At 38.6% G+C, this 20,868-nt stretch overlaps 1 protein-coding gene across 1 annotated transcript in view; it reads left to right on the top strand.

Moving 5' to 3' along the window:
• Window positions 1–18,964, top strand: part of cdh24a (cadherin 24, type 2a) — a gene marked incomplete at its 5' end in the record, with an annotated part of 63,303 nt that extends 44,339 nt beyond the window's left edge. Inside the window, 7 exons of the mRNA XM_079802008.1 lie at window positions 1,780–1,916; window positions 2,572–2,693; window positions 5,511–5,628; window positions 6,277–6,603; window positions 10,836–11,040; window positions 13,455–13,806; window positions 17,729–18,964. Coding sequence (XP_079658134.1) covers window positions 1,780–1,916; window positions 2,572–2,693; window positions 5,511–5,628; window positions 6,277–6,603; window positions 10,836–11,040; window positions 13,455–13,806; window positions 17,729–18,634 — 2,167 coding nt within the window. The 3' untranslated portion in view covers window positions 18,635–18,964. The remainder of the gene's footprint in view (window positions 1–1,779; window positions 1,917–2,571; window positions 2,694–5,510; window positions 5,629–6,276; window positions 6,604–10,835; window positions 11,041–13,454; window positions 13,807–17,728) is intronic.
• Window positions 18,965–20,868: the final 1,904 nt, after the last annotated feature.

Here is a 20,868-nt window from a genome sequence, read left to right as displayed (position 1 = left end):
TCCGAAAACGGCAGATAAAATTGTCAAATAGGCGCTCTCTTTATAAATAAACCACAGATTTAATCTTTAAACAACTACATTCTCGCCTGAAAAAGTCTTAAAACTACAATTTGTGACACAATAACAGTAGTATTTTTAAATTGCGTGGAGTTTCTCGTCCGCTATTGACGTTTGTTGGTTGGTGCGAGCTGGTTGCTGGTTTTATACTCGTCCATATGGTACTATTAGTTTTAAATATTATATTTAGCTAGCTACTGTTATGTTGTAATGCTTAATATTTGAAACAACCCAATACACGTGTTAAACATCTTACATTTGGATATTTAAGATAGGTTGGAGGTTATCCTAACTTTAAGAAGTTATTTATGATGATTTTTAAGAACATTCTTTTCGTGAATATGAATAATTCTTAAATTTTATCTGAAGAACAATCATAAGAAAAAAGATAAGAACATTTTTAAGAAAAGTTTTTGGGAATACAAAATACTCTTATATTTTTTCTTAAGTTAGAAAATAAGAAGAAATTGGCAGTTAAGTATAATTTTATTCTTAAGAATGTTTTGTGAATCCAGCCCCTTGAACCCTAGAAAATGAGTGGGTGACCTGAAGAGAAGAAGCACCAACATGGATCTGGGAATCTGAAGGATCTGGAGAGATTCTGTATGGAGGAAGGGCCTCTGATTTCCAAACTCATCAGGCATTAGCAGGAGAAAAGGAGGTTAAAAAAGTATTGAATAAAAGGGTGCTGATAATTATGCCCATCATGTTTTGGAGAAAAACATTTATTTCATAATGTGATTTTCCCCACATTTTCTATCTTTTACTTCAATGAGAGGTCATATTTTTGTGAATAAAAGATTAAAAGGATTAACAAAGCAGATTTATTTTTATAGCCATCTTTGTTCACACTGCAAAAAAGGCTTTTCTTACTTAGTATTTATGTCTTGTTTTCAGTCCAAATATAAAAAAAGCTTACATTAAGAAGCATTTACTAGACAAGCAAAAGTTTTTGTCTTGTTTTGGGGGAAAATAACTCAAAATTAAGGGAGTTTTTGCTTAAAATAAGCAAAATAATCTGCCAATGGGGTAAGCAAAATAATCTTGTTTTCTGTTTGAATTAAGATTATTTTGCTTACCCCATTGGCAGAATATTTGCTTATTTTAAGCAAAAACTCCCTTAATTTTCAGTTATTTTCCCCCAAAATAAGACGACAACTTTTGCTTGTCTAGTAAATGCTTCTTAATGTAAGAATTTTTAGATATTTGGACTGAAAACAAGACAAAAATACTAAGTAAGAAAAGGCCAATAATTCTGCCCACAACTCTGGGTCACATTTTACCCCAAAATCAATACAAAATGCAATTTATTTTTTTAGGAATGTTACATTGTTTTGCATATTGACTATTTTCATGACAATTAAGCACATTTCATCTCAATTCTCATTACCATAATATGTCTGTACATTTTACTTTTGAGTTTTTTGTTTTGTTTTGCTTGTATTTCTCATTATTCTCAATGGTCAAGTTCATCGCATCATGACCGAATGAATGAATGAGGCATTTATATAGCACTTTCATGTGTACTACTGTACACCCAAAGCGCTTTACCACTATGTCAGGGGTCTCTCTGACATGTGTTTTTCACAGGAAGTATGTGGGCTGTTTTCCCCTAACCTGTCCGTTTCACTTGCTTAACTGGGTTATTGATGCGCTGGCTTTTTTATATATTCTAATCTGTCTGCCCTCCTTCTTTTATCCCTTTTATCCATTTCTTCTCAGGTACTCAATTGATCCCGAGTCAGACCCCGAGGCGCTGTTCCGTATCGCTTCTGACAATGGCCTCATCACCACGGCCATGGAATTGGATCGGGAACAGGAGCAATGGCATAACATTACTGTCATCGCCACACAGAGAGGTACCAGAACTCCTCGCCTCCACTCTTAAAGGGGCATTGCATCAATTCTGAGAGCTTGACAATTTCACACAGGTAGCAGCGTGAAATCGGCCCACAGGAAAGCTATTACTTCTGCAGCGGCTGTGTGACATGAAAGCTCATGGCAGAGACACAGAAAGGGAAGAGAAAGGAATAATAGAATGAAAACTCAAATGGCTTTTGAGTCTGGCCCACCCAAGCTCAAGGTCGCCTGTCTGTGCTCCCCGTTGGCCCTCATAAAACACTATCTTGCATCCTCAGAAGTGACTCTGAGAATGGAGTGGATTTGTTCAGCTCATATTCAGTAATTACTTTCATATTAGACACACGCTCTGAGTGTGATAAGTGTGGCTCTGTTATGGCTTTATATAATGTCATATTCATAACATCAGATGAGCGAACGATGACGTTCGGGCCACTTCTGGTCGTGATGTAACGTCATGTCCCAAAAGAGCAATGAGCGTATGGAGAACAGCAACCAGACAGATTGGAGTTAGCTTCTGTTTCATGGTCAGTAAGATTTAGCTGACCTACTTGAGGCTTAAAAGCTTTTGATTTCTAACTTCCTTGCTTTTTTTATTTACAGTATATAGTGTACTTTGAATTTCCCATCATGCTGTTCTTTTCTCTTTCTTAGACAGCCCCAACCAAGTTACCAGGGTAGCGGTTGCCATAGAGACACTGGACCTCAATGACAACGCCCCCGAGCTGGACCGACAATACAACACCGCTGTGTGTGACTCCAGCGCTGCTGGACAGGTCAGTGATCTTTGACCCCTCTGAAGCCTGCAATGGTCTGCAGTACATTTTAAAAGATTATTCTGTCCAGGAAGTACCCACTTACAAGGAAAGACTTTTAAAAAATATAAAAATCAAATACATTAACAACAGTAAAATACACCAGTGTTCAATAAACTGACTATCTGAGATGCTTGATTCTAATTGGTCGGAATTTTGCATTAAAACATTATTGCATAATTAATCGCTGCCCCAGGCAACAGATTTCCTGTAATAGCTGTGCCATCTTTATGTTTGTTGTATCTGTTCTTTCTCGCATATCAAAATAATTAGCACAAAATAAATCCCTTCAGGGTGATCACCCTATCAGGGTTAATAATGATCACCTGACTGCACATTGTCTTTTATTTATAATAGTTTCTATATCTGACCAAATTAGTATGGATGAAACTGACCCTATGCTATGTTATAAAAAGATTCGGTTAACAAAGGCCTTTTCAATACAGATATATTTCGATTGAGCCGACTGATGTTATTATTGATGCCAGTGCACAGTGAGTCAGCCTAATCATGACGTGGTGTGTTAAACTGCTAATCCTTGCTGTTCAGTGGCAAACTAAATGACTTATTTGTGCAAATTATGAACAAAGGAAAATAATGTCTGCACTGAAATCACAGCTCCAAAAATGTATTTATAAACAGAGCAACGTTTCGACCAGTCATGTCTTCATCAGGAACAATACCCGTGTGGAGTGTGAGATGCAACTCTTTATAAGGACAGGTGATAAGCATTCATTAGAAGCACACTCAGAATACATTGTGCGTTAGTATAATGAAGGCCAGCTAGTAAGAGCTACGGCCTCTAGCGTCCTTGTTAGCGTTCCTGCCTCCCATGCTTGGAAATGCCGGTTCGAATCCCACTCGGAGCGGTGCGAGTAGAACCAAAGGGGTTACAATGATGCCGAGTGAGGTTTGGGGGGTGAGTGTAACGTAGGCTAGCTAGTAAGAGCTGTGTGAGGAAACCTCACTCCCTCAAGAGACGCACTAGCAACTGATGCTAACGGCTGCGGTCTTTAGTGTCCTTGTAGCGCCCGCCTTCCATGTTGGATACACCTCGGATGGCTTGGCTCCAGGGGTTTAATAAAAGCCTTCTGAAGCGAATCAATGGGTTTTTGTAAGAAAAAGATCCATATTTAACACGTTATAAAGTAAAATACCTCTTCCGGCGGACCACCTTCCGTATTCAACTTACGGAAAAAACGTAACTGGCGCGACAATGACGCTACGCTTTTTTTGTAAGTTAAAATACGGAAGGTGGTCCGCCGGAAGAGATATTTTATTTTATAACGTGGTAAATATGGATATTTTTCTTACAAAAACCCATCGTTTCACTTCAGAAGGGCTTTACTAACCCTCCGGAGTCATGTTGATGACTTTTATAATGGATGGAGGCACTTTTTTGGTTTAATCCCTTTAAGAGGTGCACTAGCGACTGACACTAGAGGCTGCGGCCTTTAGTGTCCTTATTAGCGTGCCCGCCTCCCATGCTGGAAACACCGTTCGAATCCCGCTCGAACTGGTGCGAGTAGAATTGGCGTGGATACATTGGTGCCATGACCCAGATGGGAGTGAGGTTTAGGGGGGTGAGTGTAACGTAGGCTAGCTAGTAAAAGCTGTGCGAGTAAACCTCACTGCCCTGACCTCAAGAGGCGCACTAGCGACTGATACTAGATGCTGCGTTCTTTAGTGTCCTTATTAGCGTGCCCGCCTCCCATGCTAGAAACGCCCGTTCGAATCCCGCTCGAACTGGTGCGAGTAGAATTGGCGGGGTTACATTGGTGCTACGACCCAGATGGGAGTGAGGTTTAGGGGGGTGAGTGTAACGTAGGCAAGCTAGTAAAAGCTGTGCGGGTAAAACTCACTCTCCTGGCCTTAAGAGGCGCACTAGTGACTGACACTAGAGGCTGCAGTCTTTAGTGTTGTTGTTAGCACGCCTGCCTCCCATGCTGGAAACAGCCGTTCGAATCCCGCTCGAACTGGTGCGAGTAGAATTGGCGGGGTTACATTGGTGCCATGACCCAGATGGGAGTGAGGTTTAGAGGGGTGAGTGTAACGTAGGCTAGCTAGTAAAAGCTGTGCGAGTAAATCTCACTGCCCTTACCTCAAGAGGTGCACTAGTGACTGACACTAGAGGCTGCGGTCTTTAGTGTCCTTATTAGCGTGCCCACCTCCCATGCTAGAAACACCCGTTCAAATCCCGCTCGAACTGTTGCGAGTAGAATTGGCGGGGATACATTGGTGCCATGACCCAGATGGGAGTGAGGTTTAGAGGGTGAGTGTAACGTAGACTAGCTAGTAAGAGCTGTGTGAGGAAACCTCACTCTCCTGGCCTTAAGAGGCGCATTAGTGACTGACACTAGATGCTGTGGTCTTTAGTGTCGTTGTTAGCACGCCTGCCTCCCAATGTTAGAAATGGCAGTTTCGAATCACACTCTGAGCAGTGTGAGTACAACCGAGGGGGGATACATTGGGGCCATGACCCGGAGGGAAGTAAGGTTTAGGAGGGTGAGTGTAACGGAGGCAAGCTAGTAAGAGGTGTGTGAGTAAACCTCACTCTCCTGGCCTTAAGAGGTGCACTAGCGTCTGACTAAAGGCCGCCGTCTTTAGTGTCCTTGTTAGAGCGCCCGCCTCCCATACTGGAAACGCCCATTCAAATCCCACTCGGGAGTAGAACCAGAGTAGGACATTAGACCGCTAATCCTTGCTGCTCAGTGGAAAAAACGGACTTGTTGAATTTGTGCAAAGCATTGTACCAGTCTTTTTCCATTTGCATTTCAGGTGGTGCAAGTGATTCGAGCGATAGATAAAGACCAAAGCAGCTCCAACTCTCCCATCCACTTCAGTATTCCCGCAGAGTCCAGCAGTGCACTCAACTTCTCCGTCAGAGAGCGAGGAGGTGCGCTCTCCAGATATCTCCTGTCATCCATCCGTCTTCACTTCCCCATCAGTTTTCCTCATCTCCCTCCCGGTCTCTGTCCAGACATATATCCTCCTTCATTACGCTCATCCATTTATCTTTTTTGTCACATTCTGCTCAGACGAGCACAGCAAACTCCCATCTCTGTGCTCCTGCAATCCTTCCTTTCATTATCCTGTTCTCTGCTTCAAGCTGCTGATTTCTAATTTGCTTAAAGGAATAGTCCACCCCAGAATTAAAATGTATTCATCATCCATTCCTCTCTAAACCTGCATGCTGTTATGTTTGCCGTGGAACACAAAAGGAGAAATGTGAGAAATCTGGTGCAAGAAAGTATCTGTATTATATATTATATAAAATATGATATAATATAATAAAAATAAGGTAATTTATGTATAAATATAACAAATATAATTAGTAAATAATTAAATATACAGCTCTGGAAAAAATTAAGAGACCGTTAAGTGGTCTCTTAATTTTTTCCAGAGCTGTATCTATACTATTTTGTGTGTATGTATATGTTCCTCACACTTGGAATATATCTATATATATTTCTCTTCAAAAATCATTTTCCATAATGTGTCACATGACTGATGGTTGTTTTTTTTCTATTTCTTTTCCTTCCAGACCACACGGCTAGTCTGGTGCTTTTGTCGTCTCTGAAGGCTCTTCCACGCTCTTCCTCTTTACCTACTCTAAAAATACCCATCATGCTCCATGACGGTGTGTCAGACCTCAGCAGCACAGGAACGATTACCGTTACGGTGTGTCCGTGCCAAAACGGAGGCATGTGGGCAGAGGAACGAAACCAACAAACAGACGATAAAGATAAACCGTCTGTGCCGGACTGGGAGAGGCAAGCGACGTGTTTGCCTTTACCGTCAAACTCCTATCTCCTGGGAATCAGCTCGGCTGCCATGTTGGCGATTCTGGCCTGTGCGTCGACTTTTCTGGGTCAGTTTTGATTTTCAGTCCATTTCGTCAGGTTTATTATTGCTACTCACCCTTCGCTCCGCCTCTATAACCGGCTGGTTTAATGATGTGTTGTTGCTACATCTGTCCATCACTCCCTGTCTTCATCCACCATTGCCTCCTGGCATGTCTTAAAATTGCTGCTTTTCTTCCATATATGTATGTCTTTGTGGGTCGCTCAAACTTTCCGCCAACTTGCCTCGTTGTTTCTGCTCTGTTTGTCAGTTGGGTTTGCTAATGAACATGTTGGGGTTTGATTTCTGCACTAAGTCAGTCATAATAAATAGCATTTGATGAGTGCTGACGGCATCGCATGGCATTTTGAGATTGCAGAACAACAATTTTCCTCCCTTTAGGTACCCCGAATGACATTGAACACTCCAACCCCACTAAGTCAGAAAGAGGTGGAATAGGCATTTTCTACAAATACACTTTGATGTCTTGCAGTGTAGCCATAAGACAACATATAATTTTCCTTCACTGTTTCACCTCCAATATAATGCTTTGTTGCAAGGGCAGTCTATTAAGGTACCAATAATGCACTTAATGCACTTAACTTAAATATATCCAATAATATAACATCTTTACATGGACCCTTGCTGAAATGCTCCACAAATTGTGTTATTCAACACATTTTGATGTTTCTTGTAAACCATTATTTTCATTAAGTTGTTGTTGTTAACAACAGTTAACAGCTGTTGTTGTGATCAACTTTATCTAATATCATTTTACAGAGAATTAGGAAATCATGAACTGTACCATATTGTAAAAATAGCTTGAAATTGAAACCACACTAATGTATTTTCTCACTGGGAATTTTATAGATAGTGGCATCAGTTACATTATAACATCTTCTTGGAAGTGTTTACCATGATATAATTGCGCTTCTGCTGAAATAACACAATTGTCATTTGTATTTTGTTCCTTTTCAGACAAAAAAAATGAAAAATGAACAGTGAGAAAAAGCATTTAGGAGTGACATGGAAGAAACCTTGATAATGAATATAGTAATAGTAAAGTATAAATCATTTTTAAGATAACAAAAAAAATATTTTTTGAACCATTTCCATTGTAGTACAATGTTTCCCTCATACCCCCCAAATATCTTTTAATATTTTTTTATTATTAGAGCTATTTTTATACTTACAGTTTTTGAATCATTGCATCATTTAGCACTGAAACTAAAACAAATCATACTGGTATTGCTAACTTTGGTTTATTCTTTTAGGAACAATATTAAAGAAACTGATAATGATTGATTTGATTAAACGGTAACACTTTAAATAAGGTTGTATTAGTTAACATTAGTTAATGCATTAGTTAACATGAACTAACCATGAACAACACCTCTACTCAGCATTAGTTAATCTTTGTTAACGTTAGTTCATAAAAATCCAGCTGTTCATGGTTTGTTCATGTTCGTTCACAGTGCATTAACTAATGTTAGCAAGATTTTTATAATGCATTAGTAAATGTCAAAATTAACATTAACAAAGATAAATAAATGCTTTATAAGTGTAGTTCATTATTAGTTCATGTTAACCAATGTTAGCTAATGAACCTTATTGTAAAGTGTTACCGATTAAATATTAATTTAGTTAAAGGAGATATTAATAATTTTTAAGAAAATACTTTTTGGATAATTTTCCATGGCGGTACAGAGTTGGGCAATGTGTCCTTGCAATCTTGCAATATTTTTTGTTATTAAAGCTATTTTATGAATTAAAATTAATGGAAAAAATAGTCCACTGTTAGAACACAATGCACAGTTGCAAACATTATGTATAGTGAAAATGATTCACGTAAAATTAAAGGTGCTGTATGTAAGTTTTTGACTGAGTTCACATACTGGTTTCTCAGAAAAACACTGCTACAGCCAGTTATTCTGCTTTGAAATGTGCGTGGAAGAAACCTTGATAATGAATATAGTAATAGTAAAGTATAAATCATTTTTAAGGTAAAACCATTTTTAAGAATAGTTTTTGAACCATTTCCTTTGTAGTAGAGAGTTGCCGTATGGCAATGTTTCCCTCGTACAAACCGCCCCAAATATCTTTGAGTAATGTTTTATTATTAGAGCTATTTTTATACTTACAGTTTTTGAATCATTGCATCATTTAGCACTGAAACTAAAACAGATCATACTGGTATTGCTAACTTTGGTTTATTCTTTTAGGAACAATATTAAAGAAACTGATAATGATTGATTTGATTAACTATTCCTTTAGTTAAAGGAGATATTCATCATTTTTAAGTAACTACACTCTAAAAAAAAAAAGGTTCTATATTGCACCAAAAATGGTTCTTGGCTCGTAATCATAGGGGAACCTTTTTTAGTGCTATATAGCACCAATTTTGGTGCTTCAGTGGTTCTTCAGCGGTTCTTCAGAGGTTCTTCAGCGGTTCTTCAGAGGTTCTTCACCGGTTCTTTGACTAAGGTGCTATATAGCACCTCTGAAGAACCGCTGAAGAACCACTGAAGCACCAAAATTGGTGCTATATAGCACTAAAAAAGGTTCCCCTATGATTACGAGCCTTTTTTTTTAGAGTGTACTTTTTGGATAATTTTCCATTTTGGTACAGAGTTGCCGTAAAACAATTTGTCCTTGCAATCTTGCAATATTTTTTGTTATTAAAGCTATTTTATGAATGAAAATTAAAGGAAAAAAAGAGTCCACTGTTAGAACACAATGTACAGTTGCACACATTATTTATAGTGAAAACGAATTAACTTAAAATTAAAGGTGCTGTATGTACGTTTTTGATTGTACTGAAGCATAAAAATACCATGATATGTTTGCAGATCTTTAGGAAGCATGCTGAGTTCACAAACTCATTTCTCAGAGAAAACAGCCAGTTATACTTCTTTGAAATGTCTGTTTTTGTTTTGGTCTTTGTGAAACAAGCCGCCAGTTTACCCAATAGTATTTCGAAACCACAGGTTGCCAGTTGGCAGAAAACAGCCTATTGCTGCCATGGAAGCCAGCTAACAAAACCTGGTCAGAGATTGCAGATTGTACCCGACCTAAAAAGCCTTGGCATCCATCTAAAAATCTATAATCTAGCACATTAAAATGCGGATAAATCAACTCATCAACTTATACCGTGTCCTAACTACACGCGATGCGCGATAAAAGGCATCTTTTCCATGTTAATTTGAGTTTTTGTCCTGACCAGCCGCGACTGCGACACGTGGTGATTCTATTTTAGAAACGGTTTCTATTTCTGCGACGACGCGGCTGGAACAACAACACAAAACATGCCAATGATGATCTCGGTTAATGTTTGTGTGCTTTATTTAATGTTAAAAGTGTGTAATGTGATTTTGAATATCATTTAGTGCTCCCAGCTTTGTAACGTAGTCGTACTAAAAGCAACAATGGATAATTCACCTCAGATCTTGAAATTAAACAAATGGAAACAAGAACGTTCAAACTGTGAACAAACAAGTGTTTTCTATGACAAAGATTGTTTTATGTATTTTAGTAATGTTAAATATTTGTGAATTTGATTATGTAGGCTACTTATCCATTTCCTTGCGAGTGCTTAATCTCTTGCCGCTAGAGCCCGCCCACACGCTGTTCTGATTGGCTGTGGTTTTTGATTGATTTGTCGCATCTCGTAGTCGCGTCTGGTGTGGACAGACAAGTTGCTTATCGCTGGAATCTTATCGCGTCGCGTGAAGTTAGGACACGGTGTTACAGTGTGTAACGTTAAGTCTCTTCACCTTCCATTTTCAATTGTGCTTGTTCCTTTTGCATGTCCTCAAACTGGCAACCCGCGTGAGCGAATCTGGGGAGGAGGGGGCGGGGCAAACAATATTTTGAATATGGACTGCAGTACCCATTTCAACCACTAGCTGTCATTTTTACATACAGCACCTTTAACTTTAGCTATTAGCTATCTAAAATAAGATGTTTAACTTCCTTGTGTTGACTGTGAACAATTTCTGAAGGATATGCACCTCTTTTCACAGATTATTTACTGAAAAACAAGAAATCGACTATTCTGTTCCTTATTCAGACCTTCTTATGGCACACACAGTGGAGCATGGCGCTATCAACAGCAGGGTCACGGGTTCAATTCCCAGGGAATGCATGAATTGGAAAAAAAAATGTGTAGCATGAATGCCGTGCAAGTCGCTTTGGATAAAAGACGTTTAAATTGAATGTATCTGTGTACAGATTCATCTCTGGCTCTCTTTTGTCCGATAGTGGTGGCTGCCCTTTCGCTATCGTTGCGAAGGCAGAAACGGGACACTCAATCTCCTGTGGAAGATGATGAGATCAGGGAGAACATCATCACTTATGATGACGAGGGAGGCGGGGAGGCGGACACGGCCGCTTTCGATATCGTGACCCTGAAGAGCGCCCCCCAGAGCATGCGGAGGGCACAGCGCCTTCGAGACAGCAAGAATATGTGAGTGTGTTTGTGTGTGTTTGATGCTCACATAAATAGATGTCTCATTTCATCATTCGATTCCCTCTGATTTAATGCTGGCACTATCTGATCTTTCAAATCACATGTCATTTCTTGACATTTGGCTTCGAAAATGCCATATTATTTCATGAAGCCCATGTGAATCATTCAGCTGACATTCACAACAAACACAAACTTGTGTATCTTTCTCTGGAATCTCTGGTTACTCTAAATACGTTCAGTCGCTCTAAATGATGTTAACTGTTTATCTGATTAATGAGGGCTCTGTACTCAGGGGTGTGTGTGTGATTTAATGAGCCTTCACAATGCAAATCTGACAGCTGTTTCAGTGCAAAGTTCATCTAGTTAATATTTATGCTGTTCAAACCCTCACAATGTTCTAGTCCTCTATCCATCATATTCCTGTTAGATGTCATTTGAATACTCCTGGGCAGGTTGACGAAAGTACTTCACATGCAACTATTTTTAAAGATACAACTGACAGTTTTTGAATCGTTGCATCTGGAGTTACCACTGGGACTTCAACAAATCTTTTAATTAAAACAAAGCAACTTACTGGTAAGCATCTGGTTTTGGTGCGATAGTTGGAATGCAGTTTTCCTTTAAAAGCCCAATTAAATGCTTGGAGCTGAATTTGGTGATGTATTTCCTAATTAAACAGAAGCGTTATGCAATATTTGCATAACTAGCCGAAGGGCATAAATATGGAAGCTCATTTCTGCCGCAGGGAAAAAGAAATGATGCATTGGTAAATCATAATTATGAGATAAAAAGTAAAAAAATTTAGATAGTTGAAATTGACGATGTCAAAATATTAGACACTTAAGCCGTAATTATGAAATAAAAAGTAAAAAATGTAAGATAAATGTTGAAATTATGACACACTTAGTCATAATTAGGTTGAAATCTAATTATCTATGTTATGATTTATCTTATTTTGACATACGTCGAAATTGAGATACTGTCATAATTATGATATGAAAAAAGTCGCGATTTTTTGAGATAAAGTTGAAATTGACAGTTATAATTATGAAAAGTCAAAATATTAGACACTAAGTCGTAATTATTAAATTAAGTCCAAGTTGAAATTATGACACACTAAGTCATAATTAGGAGTTCAAAATTTGAAATTTTATCTCAGTTATGATTTATCTTTTTAAGTCATATTTTCGATATAAGTCAAAATTATGAGATACTGTCATGACTATGAGATAAAAAGTCAAATTGTCAAAATATCAATAAAGTTGAAACTGACATTTATAATTATGACAAGTCAAAATATTAGACTGTCGAAATTGAGATAAAAAGTCTTAATTATAAGATAAAATGACATACTAAGTCTACTTTTTATATTCATATTTCAAAATTGAGATACTATGCCATAATTTTGAGATTAAAAGCCAAAATTGTAAGATCCTGTCATAATTTGGAGATAAAGTTGAAATTGACAGTTATAATTGACATGTCCAAATATAAGACACTAAGTCGTAATTTGATAAAAATTTGATTTAAATTCTAAATTATGAGATAAAAGTTACAAGTCAAAATATTAGACTGATCGAAATTATGAGATAAAGTCTTAATTATAAGATAAAATATTAGACACTAAATCGTAATTATTGAATAAAGTTGAAATTATAAGATAAAAGTTTAAATTATGACATGGGCTACTAAGTCATAATTAAGAGTTAAAAAGTTGAAATTTTATATCAGTTATGATTTATCTTAATTCTTTTTATATCATATTTACGACATCAAAAGTAGAAATTACAAGATACAGTGCCAGAATTATGAGATAAAAAGAAAAAATTGTAAGATCCTGTCATAATTTTGAGATAAAGTTGAAAGTTGAGGTATAATTATGTCGTAATTTGATGAATTTTTATTATTATATTTTATTTAAATTCTAAAATATGAGATAAAAGTTGAAACTGACAGTTAAAGTTATGACAAGTCAAAATATTAGAAACTAAGTTGTAATTATTAAATTAAGTCGAAATTATGACATACTAAGTCAAAAAGTTGAAATTTTATGAGTAATTATTTATCTTATTTCTTGTCATGATTTCAACATAAAAATGAATTATGAGATACTGTCATAATTATGACATAATGTCTCATATTTTGACTTTTTAAAACTTTATGTCATAATTAGATACAATTTAAAGTTGAAATTGACAGACTAAGTAATAATTCTGATGAAAACTATGTTAAGTCATAGTTAAAAAGTTGAAATTGTATGTCATAATTATGATTTATTATCTTATAATTTATTTTTATTCATATTGTCAACTATTTACCTGACATAATACGTGACATAAATGGGCTTCCTTACTGAACTGCTATACTAATTCAACCATTTTAGCTTCTTAATTTCTATTGTATTATAACAGGTATTCTCAGGATAACCTGGACAGCGTCAGGACCTTCAGCTGGAGTCAGAGTTTGGGTTTGGACCCACGCCGTCCCGTCTCTGCCCCCCTCTACGGGCGGTACTGCTACAGCATCCAGACCCTTCCAGCTCCGAGAAACAGACTCGGCCTCGACCTCGCCAAACTGCCGTACGCTCTCCCCGGCAGCCAAGGCCAGTCCGGCGGCCCTTTAGAATCCGGTTCTGTGTTTATTGACAAAAGCAGGGATGGATCCGAACATAAAGGAGCAGACGGATCCACCGACAGCATTCCGAAAGAGAGCGAGACAGGAAGTGAGGTCATCTCTGAGAGCCACACACTCAGCCAGGATCAGGTGAACTAATATTTATCACATTACATCTGGGGTGGAAATCCCAATTATTGTCTCCATAAAACAAATAGATTTTTAATTTTGATTTATAAACTTACCTAAACAGACCTATGATGAGCTCTGAAGTTGGTTAGCTTTGAGATGTGCTTCTTTTAAAGCCACAAATCTGTGTGATTTAAGATCACATTTTCTTTGAAGAATTAAACATAATCCAAGGCCGTACCCATGTCTTAGACATTGGGGGGGGGGGGGGGGGGGGTTATTATTGGTTTATTTAAAGGTTGACAATGCCAGCCTCAGGGGTGTGGAAGTACTTCAAAATGAATGACAACAACCCACACATTGCGAACTGCATGCTTTTTTAAAAATGTATTATGACAATGGTAATTATGCCCTTTGAAAGTTATTGGACACATAAAAGTACATAAAAATAATACCTTTTTCAATAATTATAAAGAAGCTGTCCTAGCTTTATACTGTTTATTACAAAGTAGTAAGTAGTTTTATTAAAAGTTTTAATGGTGAGAAATTAATATTGTTTTTGTAATCAGGCTCTCAAAAATTATATAAAAATTTGGATTTAGATTTATCGGCCAATAAAAATGATATATTAATTTGGATTTAGATTTATCGGCCAATATATCAGTTACCGTCTTTCAAAAATAAAGAATTATCAGCTATTGGCCAAATTTTTATATCGGTGCATCCCTAAAGAAATTAATACTTCAGAAATTAAATCTTCAGCAAGAACATATTAAATTGAGACATTTACAAAAGATTTATACACTAAATTGGGGCTGGGCGATATATCGCATTACATTGTTAGGCGCATCTCGTCAGTAAAGCCGGTTCCTTGATTAGTAGTAAATCGTAGTAAATGATTAATTATCACGGACGTATCGCCTGCAATAATGAATGCGATATGGCTCAGCTTGTCAGTGAACTACGGCTCTGTGTAGTAAATGCCGCTCCATCTGAAAGCAGGTGATGGCGATTTACTACTAATCAAGGAACCGGCTTTACTGACTAGATGCGCCTAACAATGTCATGCGATATATCGCCCAGCCCTACACTAAATTGCCAAAAGTTTGGGACGCCTGCCTTTACATGCACATGAACTTTAATGACATCCCATTCTTAATCCGTAGGGTTTAATATGGAGTTGGCCCACCCTTTGCAGCTTTAACAGCTTCAGCTCTTCTCGGAAGGCTTTCCACAAGGTTTAGGAGTGTGTTTATGGGAATGTTTGACCATTCTTCTAGAAGCGCATTTGTGAGGTCAGGCACTGATGTTGGACGAGAAGGCGTGGGTCTCAGTCTCCGCTCTAATTCATCCCAAAGGTGTTTTATCGGGTTGAGGTCAGGACTCTGTGCAGGCCAGTGAAGTTCCTCCACATCAAACTCGCTCATCCATGTCTGTATGGACCGACGCTTTGTGCACTGGTGCAGTCATGCTGGAACAGGAAGGGGCCGTCCCCAAACTGTTCCCACAAAGTTGGGAGCATGAAATTGTCCAAAATGTCTTGGTATTCTGAAGCATTAAGAGTTCCTTTCACTGGAACTAAGGGGCCAAGCCCAACCCCTGAAAAACAACCCCACACCATAATCTCCCCTCCACTAAACTTTACACTTGTCACAATGCAGTCAGGCAAGTACCGTTCTCCTGGCCACCGGCAAACCCAGACTCGTCCATCGGATTGCCAGACAGAGAAGCGTGATTGGTCACTCCAGAGAACACGTCTCCACTGCTCTAGAGTCCAGTGGCGGCGTGCTTTACCCCACTGCATCCAACGCTTTGCATTGCACTCGGTAATGTAAGGCTTGGATGAGCTGCTCGGCCATGGAAACCTATTCCATGAAGCTCTACACACTGTTCTTGAGCTAATCTGAAGGCTATACGAAGTTTGGAGGTCTGCAGCTATTGACTCTGCAGAAAGTTGGTGAATTCTGCGCACTCTGTGAGCCTCAGCATGTGCTGACCCCGCTCTGTGATTTCACTTCGTGGCTGAGTTGCTGATGTTCCCAACTGCTTCCACTTTGTTCTAACACCACTAACAGTTGACCGTGGAATATTTAGTAGTGAGGAAATTTCACAAATGGACTTATTGCACAGGTGTCAACCTATCACTGTACCACGCTTGAGTTCACTGAGCTCCTGAGAGCGACCCGTTCCTTCACAAATGTTTGTAGAAGCGTCTGCATGCCTAGACGCTTGATTTTACACCTGTGATCATGGAAGTGATCGGAACACCTGAACTCAATGATTTGGAGGGGTGTCCCAATACTTTTGGCAATTTAGTGTATTTCATATAAATGCTGTTCTTTTGAACTTTCTGTTCATTAAAAAATCCTGAAAAATATGAAGCAGCACAACTTTTTTCAACACTGATAATAATAATACATTTTCTTGAGCAGCAAATCATCATATTAGAATGATTTCTGAAGGATCATGTGACACTGAAGACAGGAGTTATCACAGAAATAAATTACATTTTAAAGCTACACTGTGTAACTTTTTTAGTCTATTCTTAGCTAAAAACACTTAGTACTTTCAAAAATATATGTGCTCATTAATGTATATTTACTTCTTTCAAGTAATAAAGTATTCTCGTAAGTTTATAATATGCCATTGAAAATACATAAGGTAATGGGATCTAACGGTGGTCGCCATGTTGCCCCTCCATCTTGAAAGTACATTAGCCAAAGAGGGACATACCCGTAAATTCAAGCTTCGCCTTTCGCGTTTTAACCGGTTTTAACACTGTGCGCGTCAACTTGTTCAGACTTGTCTGGTTTTCATCTCAGCAGCTCCAGTAACAGAGTTATACGGCGTTTTCCTGGCTTGTTTATTCCTCAAAAGTCTGTTTTTCCTTGTGTGGTATTTCTGTGCGTTAATAACTCCGTGAGTAATAATAGTTATTGTCATTGTGGATGTGTTTCAGAGTGTGTCATCGCGTAATTCAGTTGATGTCACCTCAGAAGTATTTTTGTGTCAACATACAATAGCGTAATGCTCACCTATTTGAATAATCATTCAGTTATTAACAATGTTTATTCGTTTATAGAAAATATTTGCTTATAACGTATGTTGATGGAAATATGTATCAGGTCTGATCGGCATATTAACACTTGTTATACAGAGCTAAACCTGCGCACACACTTTTGTAACCGGACACCGCTTGTTAGCAGCAGCAGCGGCAGCTCCGCTCCTTTTAATGCAGCTGCATTTAGCGCCTATATATGGTACAATAAGCTCTGGTTTACGGTTACATTATACAAATGTAACTTATACGTATAGTTATACAGTTCTTAACTGTGTATATTCTGTCATGTCATTATCATGTATATTTACCATCCTAATTTGTTCTCTCACAGAAACCACATTTATGTACATATCCATGCAAACCTGTTTATGCCTTGCAATTGGATGACTGAATAAACATTACTATCATCAAAGTTCACTCTGGATTAGCTGCAGTTCTTTCTAGCCGAATAATTAGGCCAGTTGAGTTCCAACCACCCCACTGCGCACAGAATATCCCACAGGCACCGTGTCGAATGTGGACGAGGTCGAACTGGAAGCCATATTAATCTTGGACTAAATCGGCCACCGTAGGAGTTAAAACGAAATCGGAATTGAACAGAACAGAAACTAAAATTCACTGGATGGTCATATACCAGTTCACCACTAGATGGGGGAAAATATCACACAGTGTAGCTTTAAAATATATTAAAATAGAAAACAGTTATTTTAAATTGTAATAGTATTTCACAATTTTACAGTTTTTACTCTATTTTTTTATCAAATGCAGCCAAAAAAACAAACTTTTCAATAGTAGTGTATATACAGTATATTAAGCTATTCATATGGCCTTATGTTTAAATATTTCATATTCCTCATCCTTTTCTATTGTTTTCTTTCTCAGTCTATTCATTCAGACCAGGTTCTGTTCGTGAAGAGCTCCAGTCAGAGCGGTTCCTGCTCGGAAGCTTCCAGCTCTTCAGTGGGCCATAAACCTGAGTCGTCCCCTCACTGCTTGACCACACGAGCCTCCATTTCCACCATCACCACGGACGACTCCACCCCCGCCTCGGCTTTGGGCAAGAACGGAGACGTTACGCCCATCAGCACCAGCCAGAGCACAGCCAGCCTCGTCACAGTGGAGATGCCGTACAGAACGATGGAAGGAACTCTGCTGAGGGGCGGCGGAGGGATACCTCTGACCGGGACCACGCTTCTCTACCCAGAAGCTGTTGGACTAATGGGATTGTACGGGGTGGGCGGGCAGAACTATGTGCCACACCTAGTGATGCCCCTCCCCGGAGGGGCGGGGCTGTATGAAAGGGGGTGGGGCTTGGGGAATGGGAAGGTTGGACAAGCGAACGCGGAAAAGGCAAGCGGCGATTCGTTGACTAACAGAATGGGCGACTTTCTGCAACATCGGCTAGCCCTGGTGACCTTTGACCCCATGCAGCCGCCATACGACTCTCTGCAGACGTACGGATTGGAGGGGAGTGGCTCTCAGGCGACGTCTCTCAGCTCGCTCGAAAGCGAGGCCGAAAAAGATACAGAGGGCCAGAAAGACAGAATTGAGGAATGGGGACCCAAGTTTGACAGGCTGCTTGATATTTTCAGGGAACGAGCGAAGGAAAAAGAGGATATTAGAAAGCTGGAGGGTGAATTTTTAAACCAAGAGCACCAGGAAGAGGAGATTAACAAGACGGAGAGCGAGACAGAAACGAGAAAAGAGGACGAAACCACTGAATCGGACGAGACACGGCGGGTCGAGGAGGAAAACGTAGAAGAAATGCAAAACAGAAAGAGACACTAAAGAGGAAATGGGAACAAAGAGGGAGGATGTGATGTCACATCATGAGCGTTCAAAAGCAATAAGTGCTGAAAGGAGCCAATGAGCACAATCCGGACAAAGAGAATTTTATATGGACCTGCCAAAAACTAGTATGTCAGTGTTTTAGAGGAGCAGACGGTCTTATGTAAGTCACTCGTCCAGCCACACACACAGTGCTTACGTTGTGAGATACAAGCTCATCTTTATCTTAATAAACCTTTTATTTATTTCCAGGTTTAAATTGCAGATTTTCAGTGTGGTCTCAGACTTTTATACCCAGCATTAATGAGTGTTTTTCTACTCTCGCATTGTAAAAAAACCAAAAAAAAAACAACAGACACGACGCTCTTACAATCTGCTCTCTTGATTTAATCAGCAGTATCTGATTGTTTATTAAATTATTTCCCTGTGTTATTTTAGTATGATATATTTATGTACTGTTGTAGTATTTATTCATATTTTTTGATTGGCTTGTATTTTTATATTTTTAGTTTTCATTTTAATTTTAGCTTAAGTTTGAACTTGACATTTGTTATATTTCTATATGGCTTTAATTTATTTTTATTTCAGATTTAGGGTTCCCTCAGGCGCTTCATAGAACCTTCTATGGGTTTTATAATGGGGCTTTTTAATTTATGAGTAAAATAAAGCCTGTGATAAACATAACCCTAGAGCCCTATATAGAACCCAAATGAATTCTTTTTTAAGAGTGTGTAATAGAGTGCAACAGTCGGGATCGGAAGTAAAAACTCATACATTTTCTCCATTGGGAAATTGATTTTTAATGATAGCTTTATAACCCTTTAAAGACAGCCCTACTGTGAGCTACGAGGTTGTTAATTGATAGCATTTGCTTCTGTTGAATCTGTCAACCCGCATTACTTCAACTTATTCTTAAAATAGTTGTTTAACTCTTTCCACGCCAGCCAAAAGTTGGCTGTTCATTTTGACAAAAATGTCATGCCCCACATATATATATATAATATAAAATAATATAATAATAATATTTTGCTGTATGAATATCTGAACATGCAAAATATAAAAAGAAAGAACAGACCTTGTTTTATTCTAGCTTCATGCATTCTTTTTTATCAACACTTATTCATTTAAAAAAGCAACATTATGAGCAAAAAAGCTGAGAAAATCAAGATGCGTAATAGCGCCCCCTACCTTATAACAGTGAAAAAACAGAGAGCCGTAAAAACTCGTCTTTGGCAGGGAAGTGCTTTCTCATAAAAGAGATAACTCGTCAATGGCAGGGAACGCGTTAACAGCGGAGTTTGTGGTGAAAACTTCATTACCCATAATGCTGTACAGAAAATTCCACCAATCAGAGAGTCGCCGCAATCAAATCTTGCCAAAAGGGGTCTTTAGCTCCACCCACTCCAATGAAGCACTGCGAGTGACTTAATCTCATAGACTGTAAAAAATTATGGATGTAGTGTCCGTGACGTCACCCATAGGATTCTGAAGAGCAGTTTTGAAGCGTAAAGTAGGGTTGAGCTGGCCGTTGTCATCTTGGCAGCGCGTCACAGCGCATCACTCCCGGATAATAGAAAATCAGCAAAAAGGCGGGACGTGGGCGGAGCTGAAGTGACGCCATGACTAACAGACAGCAGATAAATGTCTATCCACCTGTCACTCAAAGTGGCCACGCCCTTAATTATGCAGAACTTTAAGGCTTTTATATAATGTAAACTAATGAGTTATAAAAAAATTCACCCCCCTCACAGTCGTCATGAAGGGCAAAATTTGCCGTATAGACCAAAACCACAATTTGTACCAGACTGTAAACATGTTTCTTTCTGCTGTAAAGTTGGGCATTTTAACATGGAGCTCAAAGAGATTCTGCTCCTTCTGGAGTCTGTCTCTAGTGGCCAGTCGATGAATTGCAGTTTAAGTCACTTCCGTATTGGCTTCAAGAGAAACTGGGGGAGGTTGCCGCTTCGATAATCTACTCTCTCAAAATACAAAAACAGACAGAAATATACAGAAATAGAAACATTTTAGTTTTATATTTCTCCATCATTTTTAATTCATTTATGCTGTTTGCAATGCTTCACAGTATTGTAGTTCTTTCCCTCACTAAAGCCGTTTAAGTACATTGTCTTTTGGTTTTTTTTGTCCGATTTTCAATAAAAAAAAGCCCCTCATTCTTCCCCACAAAAATCAGAGTGTTAATCGGAGTGTTCCAAGACCCTATGACTTTTGTCGCA

The sequence above is a fragment of the Gobio gobio genome (genome assembly GCF_949357685.1).
Source record: "Gobio gobio genome assembly, chromosome: 21".
Classification (NCBI taxonomy): Eukaryota; Metazoa; Chordata; class Actinopteri; order Cypriniformes; family Gobionidae; genus Gobio; species Gobio gobio.
This window is presented reverse-complemented; position numbering and strand designations above follow the sequence as displayed.